The sequence below is a fragment of the Scardinius erythrophthalmus genome (genome assembly GCF_964197995.2).
Source record: "Scardinius erythrophthalmus genome assembly, chromosome: 1".
Taxonomy (NCBI): Eukaryota; Metazoa; Chordata; class Actinopteri; order Cypriniformes; family Leuciscidae; genus Scardinius; species Scardinius erythrophthalmus.
Window position 1 is genome coordinate 68,534,494 of NC_138221.1, and position 24,511 is coordinate 68,559,004.

At 42.5% G+C, this 24,511-nt stretch overlaps 1 protein-coding gene across 8 annotated transcripts in view; it reads left to right on the plus strand.

Annotated features, from left to right (window-relative positions):
• Positions 1–24,511, plus strand: part of LOC308688027 (protein NLRC3-like) — a 91,950-nt gene that overhangs the window by 13,340 nt on the left and 54,099 nt on the right. For all 8 annotated transcript variants that reach the window (XR_014029815.1, XR_014029816.1, XM_081360857.1 and 5 more), the window contains 2 exons: positions 4,370–6,382; positions 20,201–20,371. Coding sequence is in view for 6 of the 8 variants with exons in the window: in XM_081360857.1 (XP_081216983.1) it covers positions 4,370–6,382; positions 20,201–20,371 (2,184 nt within the window). In the remaining 2 variants the exon portion in view is untranslated. The remainder of the gene's footprint in view (positions 1–4,369; positions 6,383–20,200; positions 20,372–24,511) is intronic.

A 24,511-nucleotide genomic window follows, 5' to 3' on the forward strand; every position in this document is an offset into this window, starting at 1 on the left:
TTAGCCACCCAAAACCCCGTTGTCGTGTAAATGAACTGCCAAAACGCGTAAAATGTTTTAGGTTTTTAGTTGAAAACGGTGTCATGTAAACAGCCCCTAAGACATAACTGACTCTTTATGAGGATACTTGCCTAAATGCATTTTGAGATATTTGTGTGTAGGCTATTTGACCGTTTAGGTGAGTATCTGAAGGCCACAGTGTACTTTTCTAATGCATGTTTATCCCCGTCTCAGAGTGAGCGCACAGGAGGACGCCTAGGGAACAGCGTTTCTTTCACGGCTTAATGCACTTTTAATAACACCGTATAATATCAAGCACTTCCCGCAGTTTAGCAAAAGAAGACTATATTTTACAACACTCACTTTTTTGGCTGAAAACTTTGGATGTTAAGTTTGACTTAGGTAATGAAAGCGCAACGCTGTGAAGGAAAGGAAGGTGCGCTGGACGAATGCGGCAGCGGCACAATAATCGTTTCACGTTGATTAGTTTTCATAATTGTTGGAAGTTGAAAAATCAATTGTGATTAATTGCACAGCCCTAAATTATAGAATTATTGATTTAATTGCAGTGACAAAAGCTTGAACTAAATTGAGCTGGACAATGAGAATATTGTCTTTGACAATCTTTATCAAAGCTTTATAGATGAACTGAATTTGATGATCTCTGGAACATTGACACAGTTATTGAACTGAACTGAGTAAACATTGAACTGACTTGAGCTGGAAAACAACACTATATTTTGTTGATCTGCTTGTACTGTTGCTCTTCATAACTGGTAAACTGCTCTGTTATTGAACAACAAACCCACTAATCTCAGAAACCATTGAACAGCCTTAATGGTTTCATTCTGCTCAACTTTTTATTAGGAAACTTTACCCACTTATATTATTTGCATTCTATAAGAAAACCTGAAAAAATCATTTGAGTGTGCTTGTGAGGGCGGTAACCAGTTAAACTTTCAGATGCCTGCTGAAAATCATCTGTATGACCTCTGAAATTAAAGCTTAGGACTAGGAAGGTCAGTTCGACTAAAGGAGAAACGGCAATTGGAAAATATTTGCAAAATGTTCCAATAATAAGTTGTCACTCCTAAAAACCAACATCAGAGCTTCTCAAACTTCTCAGACAAATTACCGTCTACCAAATCCAAAAATATTCAATTATATTTCAGCATAAAGCAAATATTACTCCTGATCTGTCACTCTTTTTCTTTGCAAAAAGCAAAATCGAGGTTACGGTGAGGCACTTTACAATTGTTTTTTTTTTTTTTTTTTTTTGAAAAGGGTGAAGAGAATAAATACATTTTTGTGATAATGAACTATTATCTCACAAATGTTGATTGAACTTCAATTTTACTGAACCCAGTCATGTCAATTTTATGGTTACACTTTATTTCGACGGTCCACTTTATGACGCTTTTCCACTGCATGATACCTCAGTACGGCCCACTTTTGGCGGGTTTCCACTGTGTTAAGTTCCTAGTACCTGGTACTTTTTTTAGTACCACCTCGGTTGAGGTTCCAGCGACCCGTACCGAGACTAAAATGTGACGTGTAAACACTGCAGATCACTAATTTGGTCAGAGAGGATCTTCACTGCAGCGTCATTGAATTTGCGACACGAGACACCAAACCCGGTGGATTAGTCAGCAACAGCCACTGCAGGATCATTTGTCCGCACGACTTTTTTAAACGACTTGCTTTAAACGACCGTCGCACGCAACCTGAAAAAAGAAATGTGTGTATCGTTGCCAGACGAGGTGGCGGCACAACTATAATGATCAGTCTATAATCCCACCCATAGGCACCGATTTATGTTTCTGCCGTACTCCACACTCCATACACAAAATGTGGTGAGGACATGTCCCACCCGCAATTTACGCCTATGTTACCAACCAAAAAAAAGCACATTCTCTCCATGAGTGTTGTCGCTCTGAGAGTCGCGCTCTCGCTGATATCTGATCCATAACGGTTCACTAAAAAGAATAATTCAATAAATACCTATTTACAATAAGCACTTAACTCAAAAATAATGATTAAATAATAAAATAACTTGAGAACTGGTTGACTAAAATCAGCTTGAAAATGCTATCTCATGAAATAAAGGTGAATCCGTAATTTCTCTACAATTGAAAGCTACACGTGTTATTTCGTCAGTCAATCGTGAAAGTCTGGTGGTTGAAAGCTTCTGGCAACATTAAATCCAGGAGAGAAGAACATTCTAGAGAAAGAGCAAGTAGAGATTTTGAGTTTGAGCATGAACACGTAATGTCTGAGCGAGAGCAGACAAGAGTCTGAGACTGTATATTTGAGATCGAGCGTCCAGTTCTGTGCGAGAGTGAAGGAGATCCGCCTGTGAGCTGAGAGATTTGTGCTCGCGCATTACTTGGATGCGCTCTCGACATTTGTCATTAAAATAACGCCATAGAAACTGCCTCAAATAAACTATAAAAAGGTGAAGATAATCGTGTCTGAAAACTGTAATTGATTTTTTTTTTATTGGTTAAAATCAATACAATATATCTCATATTTTTCTTTGGGTGCTTGACCATGAGATCGGCGCTTATGATCACTTAGAAGCGGTGCTAAACTGCATAGACTAGACGGATTTCAGAAAAATGTTATAAAATATTTTATGCGCAGTTTGTCAGTGGAGTGCGGCTGATTGGTAGTAAATACTGCCCCATCTGAACGCCAGAGGGCGCTCTCACACAAACACGATAAATGTGCCCCGCCGCAGAAGTACAATAATGCGCATCATTCCAGGAAATCCCTATCGCTGTATCTGAATAAACAGAAGATTGAAACGCTTTGATTAAACATGACTTATAAATACACGACTGCCTTATTCTGTGTAAGAAGGCACATCTTCTCACAGAAGGATGAGCTCAGCTGTCGTTATGAAGTGAGTTTGTTGTAAATGCATGTTATTAAATGTTGCATGTTATTAAAAAGAGGTTCATAAATGCTTCTCATGTTTTGGAAAGATGTTTGACGCGTGTTGTTTTTTCAAATGCACGTTATATAAGTGACTCAAACTCACAGTGCTTTCAGATGGAGCAGCGTTTACAGAGCCGTACACAAACTGCGCATAAAAAATAATCGCAGCCGATTATTTATTTTTAAAATAAAAGCGATTTTAAAATCACGATAAGCAATCTCGATTTAAGTGCGATTACATGTAAATTGCGATTAATCATGCAGCCCTGTTCATTATAAACGTGTGATTATGAATTATATTGAGAACGTCGTACATAGAAAACATGCCGTAATGTACCGTAATGTACCGTAATGTTGTGTAAACCTTAGCCGCATTCATCGTGAAGCGTGCTGCAAGCGATTTGCAAAGATTAATATAAAGATTAATATAAAGGTTAATAAAACGTTACACTCACTTCTTCTGGAGGTGCAGCAGGAACACGAATAGTTGGTACCAATCCTTTTTTCAGGAGCAGCTTCTTAGCAAAACCAGCTTTATACTGACCCTCGTTTATAAAGCAATCTGGTGTGTGAAATGATTCGTGCAAACATGAAAGCATTGCTGTTGTTCGTGGGGAATATTCCCTTTGAAAACAAAACTCAGCCACTGCATCTTCAGCGGTTCGGATTTAGGAACATCAAAATGATGCTGTGTTCCTTATTACACCCAAGAACACCACAATCGCTTAGACGCCATTCTGCTCATAGGCAGTGCTCCAGCGTATCAACAATGGCGGACTATGATGATAGCTCGCTCACCAGCGAGGGCGGGTCTGTGTTGAAACGCTGCTGTCAATTAACAATCGTGGGAGGGGCGTCCGACGTGTGACGAACGGCTTGATTTGAGACGGGGGAAAACATATAAGAAGATTTAAAAAAAAACACTGGATGGATTTTTATCATTTTATGATGGTTGTGTACAGGCACTGCCAACACACACTTCAGTACAATCAACTTGTAAAAGTGCATGTACCATTAAATGACCCCTGTGAGTATCATCTGTCGCCATTTACAAGTAAATCAATTATATGTCATCATTTCACATGAACACTGCTTTTTCTTCATGTCAGTGTTTCTGTGATATTTTAAAATAATGGTTTCTGGTAAATCTGGTCAAGAATTTTAGCCGCCTTTCTCTTTTATTCGAACATTTTGACTACTGAAATATTGATGTCTCATTACTTTAAATATGCAGGTCATTATCTGCCCCCAAATGCCTGATGTACATAATTCATTAACAGTTTGTTGGCAATGGGTAAATAAAATCTGTGCGAGAACTCTGAGGATCTCCATGTGTGATATTAGGAAGTCAGTTCCTAAATGTAGTATGATTTTTATATTTATTTTAACAGAGGTTTTTGTGTCTCTGTTCATCTTAATGGGTTTTCAGTGGTGTGAGAGCTGACCAGATCAGAGATGTGTCCTGTCAGACCAGCATATCTTCCTCCTGTCAGAAACACATCAGTCATCATGACACAGAAGTAGCCCTGCAGCTCAACTCTCACCAGCCAGTGCATGATGATCTGCAGAGAGTCAAAGACCAGCACAAAACCAGCATGAAGAACAAGTATGAGAGCTTATTTGAGGGAATCAAACTACAGGAGAATCAGACCCTCCTGAACAGGATATACACACAGCTGTACATCATAGAGGGAGAGAGTGAAGGAGTGAATGAAGAACATGAGGTGTTACAGATGGAGAAAAGTTACAAGACTCTCCAAGACACTCCAATCAACTGCAATGACATCTTTGATCCTTCACTTGAACTAGGATATGAGGAGAAGAGAAGAGAGAAGAAGGACAAAATCAAGACTGTTCTTACTAAAGGCATCGCTGGAATCGGAAAAACCGTCTCTGTGCAGAAGTTCATTCTGGACTGGGCCGAGGGAAAAGCCAATCAGGGTGTAGATTTCATTTTTGTTCTTCCATTTAGAGAGATGAACTTGATTCGAGATCATCAGTACAGTCTTCACAGACTTCTGCTGGACTTTCATCCTGAACTTCAAGATCTGGACTCAAAGATTTATGATGAATGTACAGTTGTGTTCATCTTTGATGGTCTGGATGAAAGCAGAATTACACTGATGTTTTCAGACAGTGAGAAAGTTTCTGATGTGACTGAGTCTTCATCAGTGGGTGTGTTGATGTCAAACCTCATGAAAGGAGATCTGCTTCCCTCTGCTCTCATCTGGATCACCACCAGACCAGCAGCAGCCAATCAGATCCCCTCAAACTACATCAACCGTGTGACAGAAATTCAGGGATTCAATGACCCTCAGAAGGAGGAATATTTCAGGAAGAGAATCAGTGATGTGGATCAAGCCAGCAGAATCATCTCACACATCAGAAGAGCAAGAAGCCTCCACATCATGTGCCACATACCCGTCTTCTGCTGGATCTCAGCCACTGTGCTTCAAAACATCCTGAAACAAGATCTCAGTGCAGAAATCCCTCAAACTCTGACTGAAATGTACATACACTTCCTCCTCATTCAAACTAGTATGAGGAACCAGAAGTATGAAGAGAGAGATCCAAAGAAACTCCTGCAGTCCAACAGAGACGTGATTGTGAAACTTGCTGAACTGGCTTTCAATCAGCTGATGAAGGGCAATGTGATGTTCTATGAGGAGGACCTGATTGAGAGCGGCATAGACGTCACTGACGTCTCAGTGTATTCTGGGATTTGCACTGAGATCTTTAGGGAGGAATCTGTGATTTATCACAGGAAGGTTTACAGCTTTGTACATCTCAGCTTTCAGGAGTTTTTTGCAGCTCTGTATGTGTTTTTCTGTTATTTACACAAGAACAGTGAAGTTATGAAAATTTTCCAGATAGGAAAGTCCAGAACTGGATCTGGAAAGGTCAGAAGTTGGTGTAACAATGTTTCCAGAACTTTCAAGTTGCTCTCAAGTAAGACTGTTTCTCTGGATGAGTTTCTGAAGGGAGCAGTGAATAAAGCCTTGAAGAGTAAAAATGGACACCTGGATCTTTTCCTTCGATTCCTTCATGGCATCTCACTGGAGTCCAATCAGAGACTCTTAAAGGATCTGCTGATTCACACAAAGAACAACCCAAAGAGCATCAAGAAAATAATCCAAAACCTTAAAAAACACGAAAACACAGAAAGTCCAGAAGACAGTATCAGCCCTGAAAGATGGATGAATCTGTGTCACTGCTTGATTGAGATGAAGGATAGTTCTCTTGTTGACGAAATGCAGGCATTTTTACAATCTCGAACAAGTAACCAAAACCTTTCTCTTGCACAATGTTCAACTTTGGCAAACATGATCTTGATGTCAGAAAAGGTGATGGATGAGTTTGACCTTAAAAAGTACAGCATCATATCATCACCAGAGGGTCGAAGGAGACTGTTACCTGCTCTGAGGAACTGCAGAAAAGCTCTGTGAGTGTGAAAATATTAACATAATATCAACTGATTTGAAATATGAACATAAAACCTCTCATGTAGGCTAATAGTTTAGCTAAATGCGCTTTAATTACTTTTTTTATTTACATAAATTTGAAGTGTCTACAGATTTAAAATATTTAAAATAATTATTTTAATTTGTAATTATAAGCTGAATATCTTTTCAACCAATGAATTTACATGACTTTTCCATTTTTCATAATTTGCTGGATAAGGATTAAGCATTTTTAGAAAAATATATACATTTTCCTGGTCTAGAAATCACACTTTTAAAATGAGGTTACCTCATATATCTAGTTGCGGTGATGATGTATTAAAATAAGAAATATCTTGATTTAGGTCAGTGGTTTTCAGTCCCAGCACTGTACATGTTTGATGTCTCTCTTATCTAACACACATATTAGAGGTCTTGGAGTCTTTACTAACTAGCTGATGAGTTGAATTTGAAAATGTGCAGTGCTGTGGGTACTCCAGGAACAGGATTGACCAGAAACTGTCTCTGAGCCTTCTAGTCCGGGCCTTAATGCTATGGTACTGTAACCGTGATAAGAGCACTGAAAACGTTATGTTGCTTGGGCGGCTTGAGTCTTTGTAGAGTAATTTACTACGGCTTAGAACACGGCTCAACCATTCAGAATCAAGGTCCAGAACTATCTGTTTTATAACTAATTATTGACATCAGAGCCGGATTAGTACCCCCAGGGGCCCCTGGGCACTGAAGCTCATGGGCCCCCCTACCCCACCTGACAACCACACTCTCAAAAAGGAACACACACACAGACACACACACACACCAGGTGTGGGATTTGGGGAAAATGTCATGTTGCGATTATTGAGCTCAATATTGCTATTGCGATATGCGATAAAATAAATAAATGGTTTCATGAGTCAACTTGCTTGGTTCTCAAATAAAATGCACACACAGATTAGTGATAATGCTGAAATGTGTATTTCTCGACTCAAACTAGCAACAACAACTAAATGCACTGTTTTCAAATTAAAATAATATTTTTTACAAAATTAAATATTGACATCTTTGCAAACTTGTTATTTGACTCAATAATAGAATTGTAAAAAATAAATGTCATATTTACCAGTGCCCAGTTATCAAACAGTCTGCACTGCATAAATTATAAATTAAATATAGACTAATCCTTATTAAAGCTAAAAATGTTCTTAAGTCAAGAGCAGTGAGTAATTTTCTCTGTTCTTTTTGTTCTTTGATTAACTTTACTGACAGAAAGCTTTATTGGCTGCTGTCTCTTTAAGACCAGCCGCTGCTGACAGAGACGCCGATCTCACACGTGCCTCATTCTCTCACACCTCTTCACGTTCATCATAAGACTGCTCTTATATTATGAGGATACTCGAAAAAAGTTGTCACCAGTGTGAAAAAATGGATCTCACAATCATAGTCACTGCTAGTAAGGAGTCAATATATGCAGAAGATGCTGGAAAGAACACTGTAAAAAATGTTCATAATTTGAACGGTAAAATACTGTAAAAAAAGCAACGGAAAAGACATGTTAAATCCTTAACAGTATGTACCCTTATTATATACCGTGAAAAACTGTAAAAGCTCTCACGGGACATTTCATGTAGTTTTACAGTAAAATACTGTTAAATGTACGGATTTTGGAAGTACACTGTAAAAAAAACCTTACCGTAGCATTTACCATTACTTACCGTAAAAAATACGGTAGCAATTTTTATGTTTTACATCATTGAACTAAAATTTACGGTAAAAACTGCTAGCTGTACTTGACAGTAGTTTACCGTAAAAAACAATACGGTAGAAATATGTATGTTTTACGGCACTGAACTAAAGTTTACGGTAAAAAACTGGCAGCTGGTTGCAAGTGCTTTACCGTAAAAAATACGGTAGTAATATTTTAGGTTTTACGGCAGTGATCTAAATATTACGGAAAAAAACTGGCAGCTGTGGTTGCCAGTACTTTACAGTAAAAAATATTGTATTACAAACCAATTTGTCATAATTAAAGTTATTATTGAGAATTACCAGAGGTTCAGACGATGTTTTATTGAAAATAATAAAGTTTGAAGTTACCATTATGGAGATGCGTGTTTGCTGTAGTTGGGCTCTTGACCCTTGACGTTCTAACTTTAGATTTACTCTGACTGGCTTAACTGTGTGGTTATATAACACAAATGTTATGGCATGAAAATCAGAGAGAAAATGTGATCAGATGGTGTTGGCAGGTTAATGATGACATAATCATCATGTAGTGGCCTGATTCACTGATCTCATGAAGAGTCTTATCTCTCACTTCATGAGCAAAGTTATAATATTAATATATTTCATATCTTTGAGTATAATATCTGTGACCCCACATGTGAGCCAGCAGTGAGCAACAGATAATCTGAAGAACTTTAAATATACATGTTGCAGAAAAAGGTTTTTATCTACTGAGCAATTTAAACCAACACAGACATCAAGAATCAGCATATGAATCTCAACAACGGTGACAATCAACACAATAATCAGATAAAACTCTGAACATCACAAAACAAGCTACTAAAAAGCTGCAACAAAAACAACATAAAAAATAAAAGCAGATATAATAATAAAAGAAAATACTAAGGCAATTCAGCATAATGTGTTCCTGCTGCAATGCATGCTGGGAGATACTGATGAGTTTTGATTGGAGGCTCCATCAAGTGCACTGCACTTTTATCATCACCATTGTTGAGATTCATATGCTGATTCTTGATGTCTGTGTGTGTCTGAAAGACACAGTAGTTCAAACCTTAGATGTGCACAATGTTTTAAAAATTCTTCAGATTAGCACAGTACTGATGGATCACATGCTATAGAATCATAGGACTACTACAATCAATAATGTAAAATTAGTTACACATATAATCAAAGATAAGACTCTATAAGAGCTCAGTGAATCAAACATGGTGATTGCCATCATCGAAACACAATTGACATCACATGATTTATTTTCTCTCTGATTTCCTAGCCATAATCAACATGTCTCATAAACACAGAGTTACAGCAGGCAGAGAAATACTAGTGTTAGAAAGTCAAGGGTCAAGAGCCCAACTAAAGCAGTCACTGATCTCCATGATGGTGACTTCAAATGAAACAATAAATCATCAACATCTAAACCTCTGTTAATTCTCAAACAGAACTGTAGACGTCTGACAGAAATAAAGTCAGTCTGGTTAGTAATAAGTGAAGCTGGTTATGCTGTTTGTGGAGTTGTTTAATCCTCCTCTGCTGAGATCTTCACAGATTTAATGTCTTCTTTTCTCTTCAGTTGATTTCATCTAAGACTGTGGCTGAAGTCAGTTGTAGGCTAGTTCTTGTGTTTCTTGTGTTGTTTCTCTAAATTGACATTCCCAGAATTCCCTGTGTGACACTTCAAATTTGATGCTATTTCATTTAAATAATTATGTTTCTTCTTGGTTTTTGTTATCAGTTTTATACATTTGGGGTTTATATTACATCATATATTGTTTAATGAATGTTTATGGCATTATTTAGAGTCATGTGTATGTCACCATGATGGTGTTTTGTATTTGTGTGTATGACACTGTGCACCTTCTTAATATTAACATGTGCCTCAGTTTGTGGAAAACTAATGGTATACTTAAATCATCGTGTGCTTTTCTTTTTACCACCTGTGTTATTATGATGGATATTAGCATATTACAATGATATGAAGCAGACTTTAATACTTTAGTGAAATTTAATGATAATATTTATCGGTTTATGTAATATAATGGTTGTCCTGTGAAAACTAAAAGGTTCCTACTGTATTTTTTTATGGTAAAGTACTGGGAACCACAGCTGATGATTTTTTTACCGTAAATTTTAGTTTTTTTTAACAGTGAATGTGCAGGAACTGAGGGATTTTTTCTAAAGACCATTGGGCAGTTTAACTGTTCGGGACAAACAAGGGACTCATGAACAACCATTACAAAAAAAACAAAACAAAAAAACAGTTGTGGATCATTCAGGTAATGACACACAATATTAAAAATCAAGCCTATGTAATTTGTCTTGTATTTTGTGTTTGTATTTTGTCTTGTGGACTAGGCTATTGAACATCTGTTATGTGAAAAAGCTTTTTCAGGGCAGTACTAAATAGAATCAATGTTTTTATGATCCTTCTTTTTAAAAAAATAAATAAAAATAACAATTTCTATAACGTTCTGTTATATTCTGCAGTGTTTTGTAAACGTATGACTAAAGTGTAAATGTAACTAAAATCATAACATTATTAGAAGCCATAATGTTGCTATGGTTACTGTGTCAATCATCGCAATTTCATGACTCACAGGACAAAAATTTAGCGGATTCACTCCCACATTTAAATGCAGTTATCACTTACAGTGTGAACGTAACCACTGGTCCTCTAGAAGCATGAAAAACAAAACTATTATTTAGATCGTCAATAGGGCTCCCTTTTAAGCCATCACTTACTTACCGTGTTCTGCACTCTCACTAAAACTCTCATCAGAAACACTGCAGTTGTCTGCACAAACCACATTTTTTCACAAACCACGCATAAACGTCATTATTTCAAAACTGCAAACTTTTACATACATGCTGCTGACATATTGTATCAGAGTTTGTGCTGAATACAGTGTAATCAGACTTTAGCCATGAAAATGTCACAAGTAACAGAAATAAGCACAAATTTCAGAGCATGTCAGAACACCTCCAGGGCCCAGAAAACACCTCAGACCCCAGAGGGTTAACCCATTTAGCAAAAGTGGTTAGTAAGATTTAGCCTTAATAAGTCACGTATCTCACGTAAATACAGTCAATTATGGCTCAAGTGAACATAAACAGCTGGGTTAAAACGTACTCGGTTACTGACGTAACCTCTGTTCTCTCTAGAGAGGGAACGAGTATTGCGTAAGTTGCTTACGCTACGGGAAAGTCTCCTTTCTCGAGATACTGAAGCCAAAAAATTATCCTTAATTTTTAAAAATCTTGTCAACGCAGTGCGGCAGCCTGCAGACCTAGGGCAGGCGACTCGCGTGCCCATTGGCTGCTCTGCGGCAACTGCAGCAGCCTATCGCTGAGCCCTAGGCGTGACGTCACGTCCAATGAGCGCGCTTGGCGCGCTTAATGCGTCACAGCCCGTCATTAGGGGTGTGGCTTAGCGTATATAAGCAGGGCTCAGAGGCTGCTTCACTGGTTTCTGTCGCATGAAGCGAAATGAGCTCGTGGCGTGAGCACGGCGGGTTACGCAATACTCGTTCCCTCTCTAGAGAGAACAGAGGTTACGTCAGTAACCGAGTACGTTCTCTTACGAGAGGTTCTCTCGTATTGCGTAAGTTGCTTACGCTACGGGAACTCCCTTGTCAACGCCGTGCGCGCGCCCAGCATCCTCTGAATGAGTCCCAGGGAAAGCCCGGGGAACGCGATAGCGGAGCTGGGCGGCCAAGATAGCACAGTAAACAAGCACATACTATGGGGGCATGGAGCGGCACAGCCGGTCCAAACTGACACTTCCCACATAGTGCAGCTCAACCAGTAGAGCTAAATCATACAACGTAACCCACGCACAGACAGTGGGCTGACTACGCGAGACTTAGACTGATAACACTTTAGCCTGCAAGGCGGGAACTTCCAGGTTGTAAAACCTAACAAATGTGGAGGGGGAGGCCCAACCTCTGGTGGAGTGCGCTCGAATGCCCAGTGGGCACTGCAGGTTTTTAGACGCATAAGCAACCGCGATAGCGTCCACTATCCATCTGGACAGGGTGTGTTTCGAGGCGGCGAGACCCTTGGTGCGCCCACCAAACGAGCTGCTCTGAGCGCCTGGAGGCGGCAGAGCGAGAAATATAGTTTCTCAACGCCCTAACCGGGCAGAGGAGATTACTATCTGCCTCGCTGCCAGAAATCGGCAGGGCTGAGAGAGAAATGACCTGCGCTCTGAAGGGAGTGCCCAATATTTTGGGAACGTACCCATGCCTCGGTCTGAGAATAACTTTAGAGTCATTGGGTCCGAACTCGAGGCACGCGGCGTTAATGGATAACGCGTGAAGGTCTCCCACATGTTTGACTGAAGACAGTGCTATCAGAAAAACGGTTTTGAGCGTGAGGTATTTCATATCCACAGTTTCCACGGGTTCAAAGGGATGTGCTTTCAGGGCTTCTAAGACCAGTGAATGATCCCACATAGGAACCGAAGTGGGTCGCGGGGGGTTCATCCTCCTCGCTCCTCAAGGAAGCGGATGACGAACTCGTTCCTTCCTAATGCGCGGCCCGGCTCTGAGACAGAGAGCGCTGAATGGCCGCGACATAAACTTTGAGCGTGGAGGGGGACCTGCCCGCGTCCAGCAGCTCTTGAAGGAAGCATAAAACTTGCGAAACCCCACATGTCTGTGGATCGAGCCCTTTGGCAGTGCACCATTTGTTAAACACCGACCATTTAGACGTGTAGAGCCGCCTCGTGGAGGGAGCTCTAGACTGTATGATCGTGTTCATCACCCCTTCTGGTAGATCAGCGTGTAATTGTTGAGGCTCCACGCATGCAGAGACCAGCGCTCTGGGTGGGGATGCCAGATCGAGCCGCGGGCTTGAGAGAGAAGGTCTCTCCGCACCGGAATCGGCCAAGGGGCTGAATCTGCCAGTTGTATGAGTTCCGGGAACCAAGCTTGGTTCTCCCAGAACGGGGCTATGAGGAGCACTGTGTGGCGCGCTTCCCTGACTCTCTTGATGACCTGAGGCAGCAGAGAGACCGGGGGAAAAGCATATAGCGGGCCGCTGGGCCATGTCTGGGCCAGCGCGTCCTCGCTCTTAGAGAAGAATTCTGGGCAGTGAGCGTTGTCTTTTGACGCAAAGAGGTCGACCTTCGCTCTGCCGAAGCGGCGCCACAGTGACTGGACTGTTTGGGGGTGTAAAGACCACTCCCCAGGGGGAACATTGTCCCTGGACAGTCTGTCGGGGCCCTCGTTCAGATGGCCAGGCACATGCGATGCTCTCAGAGAGCGCATATAGTGCTGAGCCCATACGAGGAGGCGTTCCGCCAGGGCGCAGAGCGTCTTAGATCTGACACCGCCCTGGCGATTCACATAGGCCACTACTGATGTATTGTCCGTGCGGACTAGAACATGGTGACCATGGAGGAATGGGAGGAAGTGTTTGAGCGCTTTCTTGACCACGAGCATCTCTAGACAGTTTATGTGTAGGAGATTCTCCTGGTCTGACCAGCGGCCACAGACCGGTCTGCCTTCGAAGAGCGCTCCCCAACCTAGGTTGGATGCGTCTGTCGAGACAACTTTCCGGTGTGAGATCACCCCCATAGTCACTCCAGTGTGATACCATTCGGCTGCTAGCCAGGGCTGCAGGGCTGAGATGCAGCCCTGAGTCACTCTGATTAACAAGCCGCCGGCCGCCCAGGCTCGATGGGGTACGTGCGTTCTCAGCCAGCGTTGAAGCGGGCGCATGCGCAGTAAGCCCAGCTGAAGCACTGCCGCAGCTGAGGCATATGCCCCAGGATGCGCTGGAATGCTTTCAGCGGAACCCTGCTGCCTTTTTTTGAAGGATGCGGCGAAGAGACGGATGCGGCGCGCGCGCTGCTCCGACAATCTGGCCGTCATAGCCACCAAGTCCAGTTCTATTCCAAGAAAGGAAATTGACTGACGGGGCGAGAGCGAGCTCTTGGTCCAATTGACCGATAGACCCAGACCTTCCAGATGGCTGAGAAGCGCTGTTCTGTGAGACACAAGTTCTATCTCTGACTGCGCTAGAACAAGCCAGTCGTCCAGATAGTTCAGAATTCGCATTCCCTGACTTCTCAGGGGAGCGAGAGCCGTGTCCATGCATTTCGTAAATGTACGGGGTGCTAAAGACAGGCCGAACGGCAGGACTGTGTATTGATAAGCTCGACCGTCGAAGGCGAATCTCAAGAATGGCCTGTGACGGGGAGTTATCTGGATCTGGAAATATGCGTCTTTCAGATCGAGAGAGATAAACCAGTCTCCTGGGCGGATCTGCGCAAGGATCTGTCTGGTTGTAATCATCTTGAACGGATGTCTCATGAGAGCCTTGTTCAGATGTCTCAGATCTAAAATAGGTCTTAACGCTCCGCCCTTCTTGGGAACGAGGAAGTAACGGCTGTAAAAGCCTGACTCGCTCTGGGAAGGATGAACCTGTTCTATGGCCCCTTTGCGCAGCAGCTTCGCTATTTCTGCTCGAAGCAGGTGCGCTGCTTCTAAACCCACTTTCGTCTCCGTCTGCGCTAGAAGCGCGGGGGGCGACGAGCGAATTGAAGCGAATAGCCGTGTTTTATAGTGTTCAACACCCATTCTGACGCGCCCTGAATAGCTTCCCATGCTTTTGCACGCATAGCTAGGGGTCGAATGGTCTCTGGGTTCAGATCGCCGCGCTGCGCGGGATGGAGAACCTGTGTCAGAGAGGATGGGGCGGCGCACGCGCCGCCGGTGCTCGAACACGGGGGCTGATAAACAGTATTGGCCGGCTGTACAGCGTTCAGTAGCTCGGTCCTGAAGGATGGAGCGCGTTTTGCTGTAAAACACCCCTGGCGCGAGAGCGGCGTGGGGGTTATAGTGTCTGAAAGTGAGTGCGCGTGCTCGTGAGCGGGCGCAGGGTTTCCACTTATAACACGGCCAGTGTTTGGGAGCTTTAGAGGGTCTGTAACCCGGGGTAACCGTATGGCAGAGCGAGCAGCGGGTAGGTGTGAGCACAGAGTTGTGGGCACATTTACTACACTAAATACTCGAGTGGCGTGTTTCCGCTTTATGAGAGAGCGCTCTGAGCGCGTTACCATGGAAACCATGTTTGTGTGAAGCAGTGAACACATGGGAGTGGGCACATTTTCTACACTTAATATCCCCTCGGCCTGAGCCGTTGCAACTCGAGCAGCGGGTAGGTGTGAGCACAGAGTTGTGGGCACATTTACTACACTTAATACTCGAGCGGCGTGTGTCCGCCTTATGAGAGAGCGCTCTGAGCGCGTTACCATGGGGACCGTGTTTGTGCGAAGCAGTGAGCACATGGGAGTGGGCACATTTTCTACACTTATCTTCGGCAAGAGCCGGAATGTTTGTGAGCTTTAGAGGATCTGCAACCCGGGGTAACTGAGCAGCGGGTAGGTGTGAGCACAGAGTTGTGGGCACATTTCCTACACTTAGTACTCAAGCGGCGTGTGACCGCTTTAAGAGAGTGCGCTCTGTGAGCGTTACCGGGGAGACCGTGTTTGTGTGTAGCAGTGAGCACGTGGGAGTGGGCACATTTTCTACACTTATAACACCATCGGCGTTATAGGAAACTGATAGAGCGAGATGCTTTGATGGCTCATATGTTTAGACGCTCATAAATACTCAAGCACCATCCTGAGAGCGGGAGGGCGCGAGATGCGGGTTCGCTTTCTGTATGTGAGAAAGCTGGCCGCGAGCTCTGAGAAGCCAGCAGAAAAAATATTAATCTGCCGCCAGAGCCGGATTCGAACACGGGTCTCCCGCGTGGAAGTCTAATGTTCTGCCACTGAGCCAAATAAGCTTTTAGTTAGTGCGAGCATATGACAGAGTGTCGTGTTTCGTAATAAAACAGGCTCGTTACTGCAGTATAGTATTTCCAGCCGCCTGAACTTGGAGGGGACTGAGAAATATGCGAGGACTGGAGGTAGTCCAGCCTAGGCGGGACGAAAAAACTTTCTCTTCCTCTTTTCGCCGGTGCTCGTGACGTCCGCTCTGATATCCCTTGAGAACGGCGCAGTTGCGCGGCTCGAACAAGGGAGAGAGAGCGGGAAGATGTCATCATGTGCTGTGACATCGTATGTTTGGAGGCGTGCGTGTATTAAACAGGCTCGTTTACTGCAATATTGATATTTCTAGTCGCCTGAGCTTAGGAGGGGACTGAGAAATGTGTGAGAAACGGAGGTGGCCGGTGAGTGACACGCGCGACCGAGACGCGGGGTTGCTTTCTTATAACGTAAAGGAAGCCAGCCCGTGACCGTCTACTTCTGACATCCCTTGTGAGCGGCGCGTTTGCGCGGCTCGAACAGAGGGGGAGAGCGCAGGAAGGGGCATGCATCGTCCGGGGGGTAGCTTTCTTGTAACGTAAAGGAAGCTATAGCCCGAGACCGTCCGTTTCTGACATCCCTTGTGAGCGGCGCCGTTTGCGCGGCTTGACAGAGGGGAGTAAGCAGCTGTCTATGAAAGCAGCGCTGTCTGCTTCATCCCCTGAGGCGACGGCAGTGCGGGCGAAGCCGGCCGCTGCGCGTCGGGAGGTGGGGGGGAGAAGGAAATAGGGAGGCTCGCGGGAGGGGCTCCGGCGAGCGCTCAGCTTTCATAGAAGCCCAGGCAGAGAGCGCAGATCACATGGCGGTCTCCGTCGCTGAGCGTGGCTCTGCATGAGCCACAGGATGAGCGAGGCATTTGAAACAACGCCTCGCGCTCTTTTAGATGCAAGTGTGTCGCGGGGCGAACACACAAACACACAAACACAGAGCAGAAAAGGATATAGTGCCGGATAGCACAGCAGGCAGGGAAGGCTGAAGGAGGCGAAAGCGGCCGGCGTCCTCAGGCTGAGATCCTCGGCGTGCTGGTTGCTTGTTTCGACGGCGGCTTCCTCAGAGATCAGCGATGCGAAGAGCTTCGCTGAAGAGACAGAAATCAATGAAGCAGCCTCTGAGCCCTGCTTATATACGCTAAGCCACACCCCTAATGACGGGCTGTGACGCATTATGGACGTGACGTCACGCCTAGGGCTCAGCGATAGGCTGCTGCAGTTGCCGCAGAGCAGCCAATGGGCACGCGAGTCGCCTGCCCTAGGTCTGCAGGCTGCCGCACTGCGTTGACAAGATTTTTAAAAATTAAGGATAATTTTTTGGCTTCAGTATCTCGAGAAAGGAGACTTTGCCGTAGCGTAAGCAACTTACGCAATACGAGAGAACCTCTCGTAAGAGAACCAGATATGCGTCAGTATATTAGAAGCATTCAGTCTTAAAGTGACAGCAGCCTAGAATACAGCAGCCTGTGTCATTAATATCAATCAAACAACAGAAGATGTTAACCCTCTGAGGTCTGAGCTGTTTTCTGGGCCCTGGAGGTGTTCTGACATGCTCTGACATTTCTGGTTATTTCTGTTACTTGTGACATTTTCATGGCTAAAGTCTAATTACACTGTATTCAGCACAAACCCTGCTACAATAATATATCAACAGCATGTATGTAAAAGTTTGTAGTTTTGAGATAATGACATTTATGCGTGGTTTGTGAAAATACAAAAAAAAATTCTCAATGAAATAAGGCCATGAAACCCCTACTGATTATTTCTTCACAAGACTTTTGAAAGTTGTATGGCGTAGCCTAGAATATTTGCTGCAAAACTATGTGAAAATCACCCTGACTGCTCATTCAGAGAAGACAATATATTGATTTAAAATTTTTACGACGTGTTTTGTGTGAATAAGCCTTATGCGAAGGGGCGGATAACCTCATTAATATGTAAGGCTTTTCTCACCTGAGAAAGACAAAGAACCTCCCTAATGGCCCTATTAGGAGCTTATCAGGGCCCATCATTCTGAGCAACCTTGCACAATACTGTAAATGAGGAGATTTAAAAAAGAATGGCTTTTAAATTGTTTGGATTTATTTACACAACATAATCCAAATAGACACAACAAATGGCAAAAAAGCACTTATTGAAAGACAGAGACCTTTGTGCCATTCCTAAAAACATTGTACATACCTTCAATTTCCAAGGTGTTTGATTTTCACTTTACCATGTTCATGTTCCAGAGACTCATGTGAATGTTGAAGTCGGCAGGACTCATCTGGGCCCTGAAAAAAAAGTGAACATACTGATATCAAGAGAAAGGTCTGCACGATTTTGGAAATAAATATTAGATTTTTCTGGTTAAAATTGCTTTTTAAAGTTCACAAAATACACACACACACACACACAAATGTTTCCAACAATATATAGTAAATGAACACCAGGTTTGTTGTGCCTTGTAGGCATAGGCTATGCGCAGTGCTGGGTAAAATAATAAAAATATTTCAGTAACAACCAAGCTAGAGAAAAATATATTGATTATCATGTTACTTTAAATGTTTCCATTCGTTATGATGATATGAAATGAGATAATAGTAAAAACATGAAGCCGTTTGGTGTGTTTTGCTTTTCAAATTTTCAAATGATACATTCAAACGCGATCGCGCTGCAAAATCTGATACATTCAAACGCGATCGCGCTCAAATATAAAACATTATGGTTACCATATACATATCTACGTTTGACCAGATAGCCACAAACACAGTAGGCCTAACAGTAAACACGGGTCTAAATATTATAATATTCCCCATATATCTAGCAACAGTTCAACTGCAAAGTGACATTTATGCAACAATAACAAACATGTAAGAATTTCTTACCTTAAATCTTTCTTGTCTTCAAATTGCGTTCTTCTTCTTCTGAGGTAGCCTAAATCCAATGTAAGCTCAGGCGCGTCTTTCAAACTCGACGAAAAGTGAAGTGAAGTGTTTTGGTGTTTTGTTGTTGAGGTAACGAGCGCGTTCGCGTTCCATGTGGAGATTTGCATGTGAATATCTTTTGCGCGAGTGGGCGTGGCCAAATTAACTGTAATGAGCAAGCGTTTGAGAAGCTGGACATCTTGTTGGTTTTATACAAATTACTTAAACAGAACATATTTGTTTTCGTTTTGAACCCGATCATTTAAAAGTACACACTTAAATGTTTATAAAGGTGTATGGCTCATAAATGTGTGACAAGTATTCGCTGAGTTTTGTTTCAGTTTATAGACGTGCTCAAGAAAAAAAAGTTCACCGCGACGGAGAGGCAGAACGCACACCCTGTTTATATTCTTTATTTTACAAAAGCACAATGTTTTGATTTGATTGTAAGTGGACACATACAAAAGTAGAAATATCACAGATTCTTTTTTTATATTTCTTTTTTCTGTATGACCATAAATGACGGAGTAATTTAAGTTTATAGTGCTACAATGTGGAGAAAATCCAGCAAAACGCGCCGGCGCGTTTGCCGACCTCAGAGGGTTAAATAAATGTGTACATGTTAAATAAACCTACAGTAGTTTATTAAAATCTGTATCACTATCGTATTTGTCCTATTTGTTGTCATTTGCTTTGTTCTTTTTTTTTTGTAACAAAAATAAAATAACTATAGGATATCATTATCATGAAATAAAATGTATCATATCATGAAATAAGTTTTTGGTCATATTGCCCACCCTTAGTGGATGCTTCTTAAGTGTGCTACACAAAGTTTCAGTGAAAGTTTCAGTGAAATCTGGTTACCGTAGACACGCAACATCTAACAGCTGGTGCATCAGACAGTTTGAGTAAAAATGGATGAAACGACTGTGCTTCAGCAACAACAACATCATACCTTGGTTCTTTAAAACAGCAAAAAAACAATGTTATTTGCATATCGAGCAGAAACAAAGCAACCTCGGCATCCGTTTTCAGGCCTTGGTAGCACTTTATTTTAGAGTCCTTTTCCTCTTGGACATACTATGTACTTATTACATAAACTAATTAATATGTTATAATAGTAATTACAATAACTGGGTACCAACTAGGTACTAACCATGAACCTAAACCTAACCTTAACCCATGCAGTTACCTTATATTACCCAGTACTTTCTAAAGTAAGTACACTGTAAGAACATGTAATGTAAAATAAAAGTGCAACCCAGGCCTTCCCGCTCTCTAACGTCTCTCCAGTACGCAAAAGCTTCTCCATTATTAGCTCTTGACTGATCATAACCTTTTAACAAGAGTCCTCTCTTTTTTCAGATTAACAGCCTGTAATCTCACTGATCAGCACTGTGAAGTTGTGGCTTCAGTTCTACAGTCGTCAAACTCCCTGAGAGAGCTGGACCTGAGTAACAATGATCTGCAGGATTCAGGAGTGAAGCTGCTCAGTGCTGGACTGAAGAATCCAAACTGTCAACTCAACATTTTGAGGTACTTAGAAGTTTTATGTATATAGCGCCTTTCCGTAGCTCAAGGTCGCTTTACATTGTACATTACAATACATTTACACACCCACACACACATTGCAAACACATAAGGATACATATAGCCACATTATCCAAAGTACATGTTAAATAGATATGTTTTTAGCTGAGTCTTGAAGGTAGCCATAGATGAGATATAACGAAGTGTAAGGGGTAGTGAATTCCATAATTTAGGAGCATTAACACTAAATGAACTTCCACCTACAGTAAAAAAAAAAAAAGTTCAGCTGATCTAAGGGACCAGGGCAGGGTGGTAGGAGTAAAGTAGATCAGATGGATATGGAGGTGCAAGACCATTTAATACCTTAAATGTTAGAAGTAATATCTTAAAGTGAATACGTGATGCCACGGGTAACCAGTGATGAGCAGAGGAGTAATGTGAGCAGAATGCCTGGTCGATGTGAGAACACACACTGTAATTGATTGATGCATGAATTAAGGTGTCAGCATCAGCTAGAGAAGATCGAAGATGTGCAATATTACGAAAATGGAAAAAAAGAGTTTTTAACAACAGAAGAAATATGAGAGCAAAAAGAGTTGAGTCAAATACAACACCAAGGTTACGGATGGATGAAGAAGGCTTAACATGAACCCCATCAATATCAAAGGACCGGTCCATCCTTTTGACTGAGGCAGCAGAGCCAATCATCAGTATTTCAGTTGTGTTATTATTTAACTTAAGGAAATTCGGAGACATCCAATGCTTGATAATCCTGATACATGCAGTAAGTGAATCGGGCAGGGATGCTCTATTAGAGCTGGTGGTGAGGAAAATTTGAATGTCATCAGCATAGCAATGAAATTGAAGTCCATGCATGTAGATGAGGTCACCAAGTGGATATATATAAATGATGAACAGTAGTGGGCCAAGAACTGAACCTTAAAGAACACCCAGTGTAAGCGGAGCAGTGACCTATAGTGATATAATACTTTCTGTCGCTGATGTAGTAAATGATCCAGGAAAGAGCTGACCTAGTGATGCCGATATCACTAAGGCGAGAGATGAGTATTTAATGGGAGACTGTGTCAAATGCAGCACTTGTTTATTAACCCTGAATCCATGGACAGACGAATGTCATTAACCACCCCAAGAAGATCAATTTCAGTGCTATGAGATGAGCGAAATCCTGACTGAAAAGGTTCAAAAAGACCATTAGGATCAAAGTATGATCTCAGTTGTGAAGCCACAACTTTTTCAAGTATTTTGCTTAAGAATGGTAAATTAGATATAAGCTGGCAGGATGTGGAATAAGACTTCATAATTAGATCACTTATGGCAGCAGAGGTAGTCAGAGTGAAAGCTGACAGAGTTTGTTGAATGAGCTGAATCAGCTTACATCAAATGAACATTTGAGTCACATTGGTGTCTTTGGTAATGGATTCAATTGATTGACTTCAATTTTTCTGAAAAGAATTGAGAAAAGCTATTCACAAGCACTGCAGAGCCAGAAATAACATGTTGTGGTGGATTAGTGAGATTGTTAACTATAGCAAAGAGTGATTTGGGCCTGCACATGGAATTCACTGCCTTTTACCGCTAAGTGGCGCTATAATCACAGACTTTGAAAAGTGTCAGTTTATTATCTCTATATTACGTAATCTGACGCTGCACTGCGGCTCATTGAGAGCGATTGAGAGCTGGTAGCAGATAAATTTAAGTGAAACATTGTAGTTAAACAAATTCATAATCACAATGCTGAAATTACATTACAACTTTAGAACTGAAACAAATGTAGGCTTCTATTATTGCATCAAATTTAAGCTAAGTAGGCTAAACGTTAACATTGTGTGCTCAATTTTTCTAAAGGCAATGCATGTCAATAGTAGGGATGCTCCGATCCGATATTTGTTTCGGGTATCGGCTCAGATATGGAATAAAATTTTAGATCGGGTATCGGTAACAATGGGCCTGATCCGTAGGGGCATCAAATTAGAGCAAGAGCGATTTGAAAACTTACAAAGCAGTCGGCTCTCTAAACGTTCTCGCGGTAATTCTATGATGTGGGCAAGTGTGTGACATCACGTGCTAGCAACATGCGCAGAGCGCAGGCGGCAGGCAAACAGTTTCCAATTCAAACAAGCTAACGTGCATACCTATCAACACTCCTGTTTTCCCCCGGAATCTCCTGTATTTCACACCCATCTCCCACCCCCCTCCCGTTTTGTTATTTCTCCCATCAAACTCCCGTAATTTGTATGGCCCAAACCTCGTTATATGAATAACTAGGGATGCAACGGTACACGGTAAAATCCCGGGCCGTTCGGTCAGCCCTGCACGGGACAATCTACCCTCGTGTCCCGCGGGACTTCGGTTTTGCCATTGAGTTCGCGCTGATCCTTTTAGTTTTTGCTTTACACGCCATCAGGTGCGTTTGCCTGTCCAGGCAGACGAAAGCCCGCCCCCGCAAGTTAATGTCCAATCAATCACTGTTGTGCACCCACATGCTAACTTCTGTCACTCACTGGCTCGTACTACTAGTTGTTTGGCTACACATGCTACAGAGACACGTAGAAATGGCGAGCTCTAGCGGAGTTGAAAAACAGAAATTTGAAGATGCACCAGCATCTTTCAAATCTTCAGTGTGGAATCATTTTGGCTTTGGGGTTGAGTACAACGACGAAGGAGGGAAAACAATCAACAGAAATTACACAGTCTGTAAACTTTGTTTGGCACATGTCGCATACTCCAAAGGAAACACGAGCAATATGTCAAAGCATATCCAGCGAAAGCATCCAGACATAACGCTTCCTGAACACAGGTCAGTCGAGCGACCTGAACAGGCACCAGCAGAAAAAAAACAATTGTCTATTGAGAATGCTTTTGCTCAGACCTACCGGGCCTCTTCAGAGAAACACATAAAGATAACCGGTGCATTGGGAGTGTTTATTGCTAAAGATTTACAGCCCTTTTCTGTAGTAGAGGATGTGGGGTTTAAACATTTAATGAAAACGCTCGACCCACGTTATGCTGTGCCCAGTCGCACACATTTCAGTGCGGTTGTCATCCCTGGTCTTTACGACAAAACGCGCAAAGCCATCGAGAGTGATTTGGCGAAAACAGAAAGCCTCGCACTGACTACGGACAGTTGGACTTCTCGGGCAACACAGAGCTACATGACTGTGACGGTTCACTACATGTTGGACTGGCAGATGAAAAGTGCCGTGCTGCAGACCCGCCCACTCTATTAAAGCCACACAAGTGCGCATTTAGCAGAGGAGTTGAAAAATGCAGTCACCGAGTGGAAGCTGGAGCGGCCAAACACAACTATACCCGTCGCCACAGATAATGCTGCAAACATAGTTAATGCAGTCAATGAAACTGTTGAGCTGGGACCCCAAATTGGCTGTTTTGCTCACACTGTGAATCTCGCGGCCAAGAGGGCAGTGTCAATCAACGGTGTGTCTCGCCTCCTTGGGAAAGTGAGGAAAGTTGTCACCTTTTTTCACCGCAGCACCACAGCCAACCAAACACTTGCTGTGAAACAGGAAATGTTAAACTTGCCAAAGCACAAGTTAATCAATGATGTGATAACTCGGTGGAACACATCACATGACATGTTGTCACGATATGTTGAGCAGCAGCCTGCCATCTATTCGGCATTAACAATGGACAAAAACCTGTGGAGCCACGTCACAGGCATTGCAATGTTGACTGATGGAGAACAAAAAATGGCAGAGCAACTAATCGAAGTACTCAAACCACTGAAGACTGTGACAACACTCATGAGCAGTGAAACAACCCCCACAATTTCAATGATCCTCCCACTGAAGGAAATGATTCTCAAATCCATGGTACCTGGAGATGAAGACAGTACAGTTATCAAAGAAGCAAAAGAAGCCATTGCACAGGACCTGGATAGAAGGTACACTGACCCTGACCTTCAGAAGTACCTCCAAAAAGCCACAGCCCTGGATCCCAGGTTTAAATCCCTGCCCTCCCTTGATGAATCCTCCCTTGACAGACTCTACAAAGATCTTGCCACAGAAATCCTGGAGTATGAACCACAGGTATGATCTATGGCTGTATATTTAATGATTATTTTTTGTTGTCAAAATGTATATAGATGATTTAACATGTCATACTTGT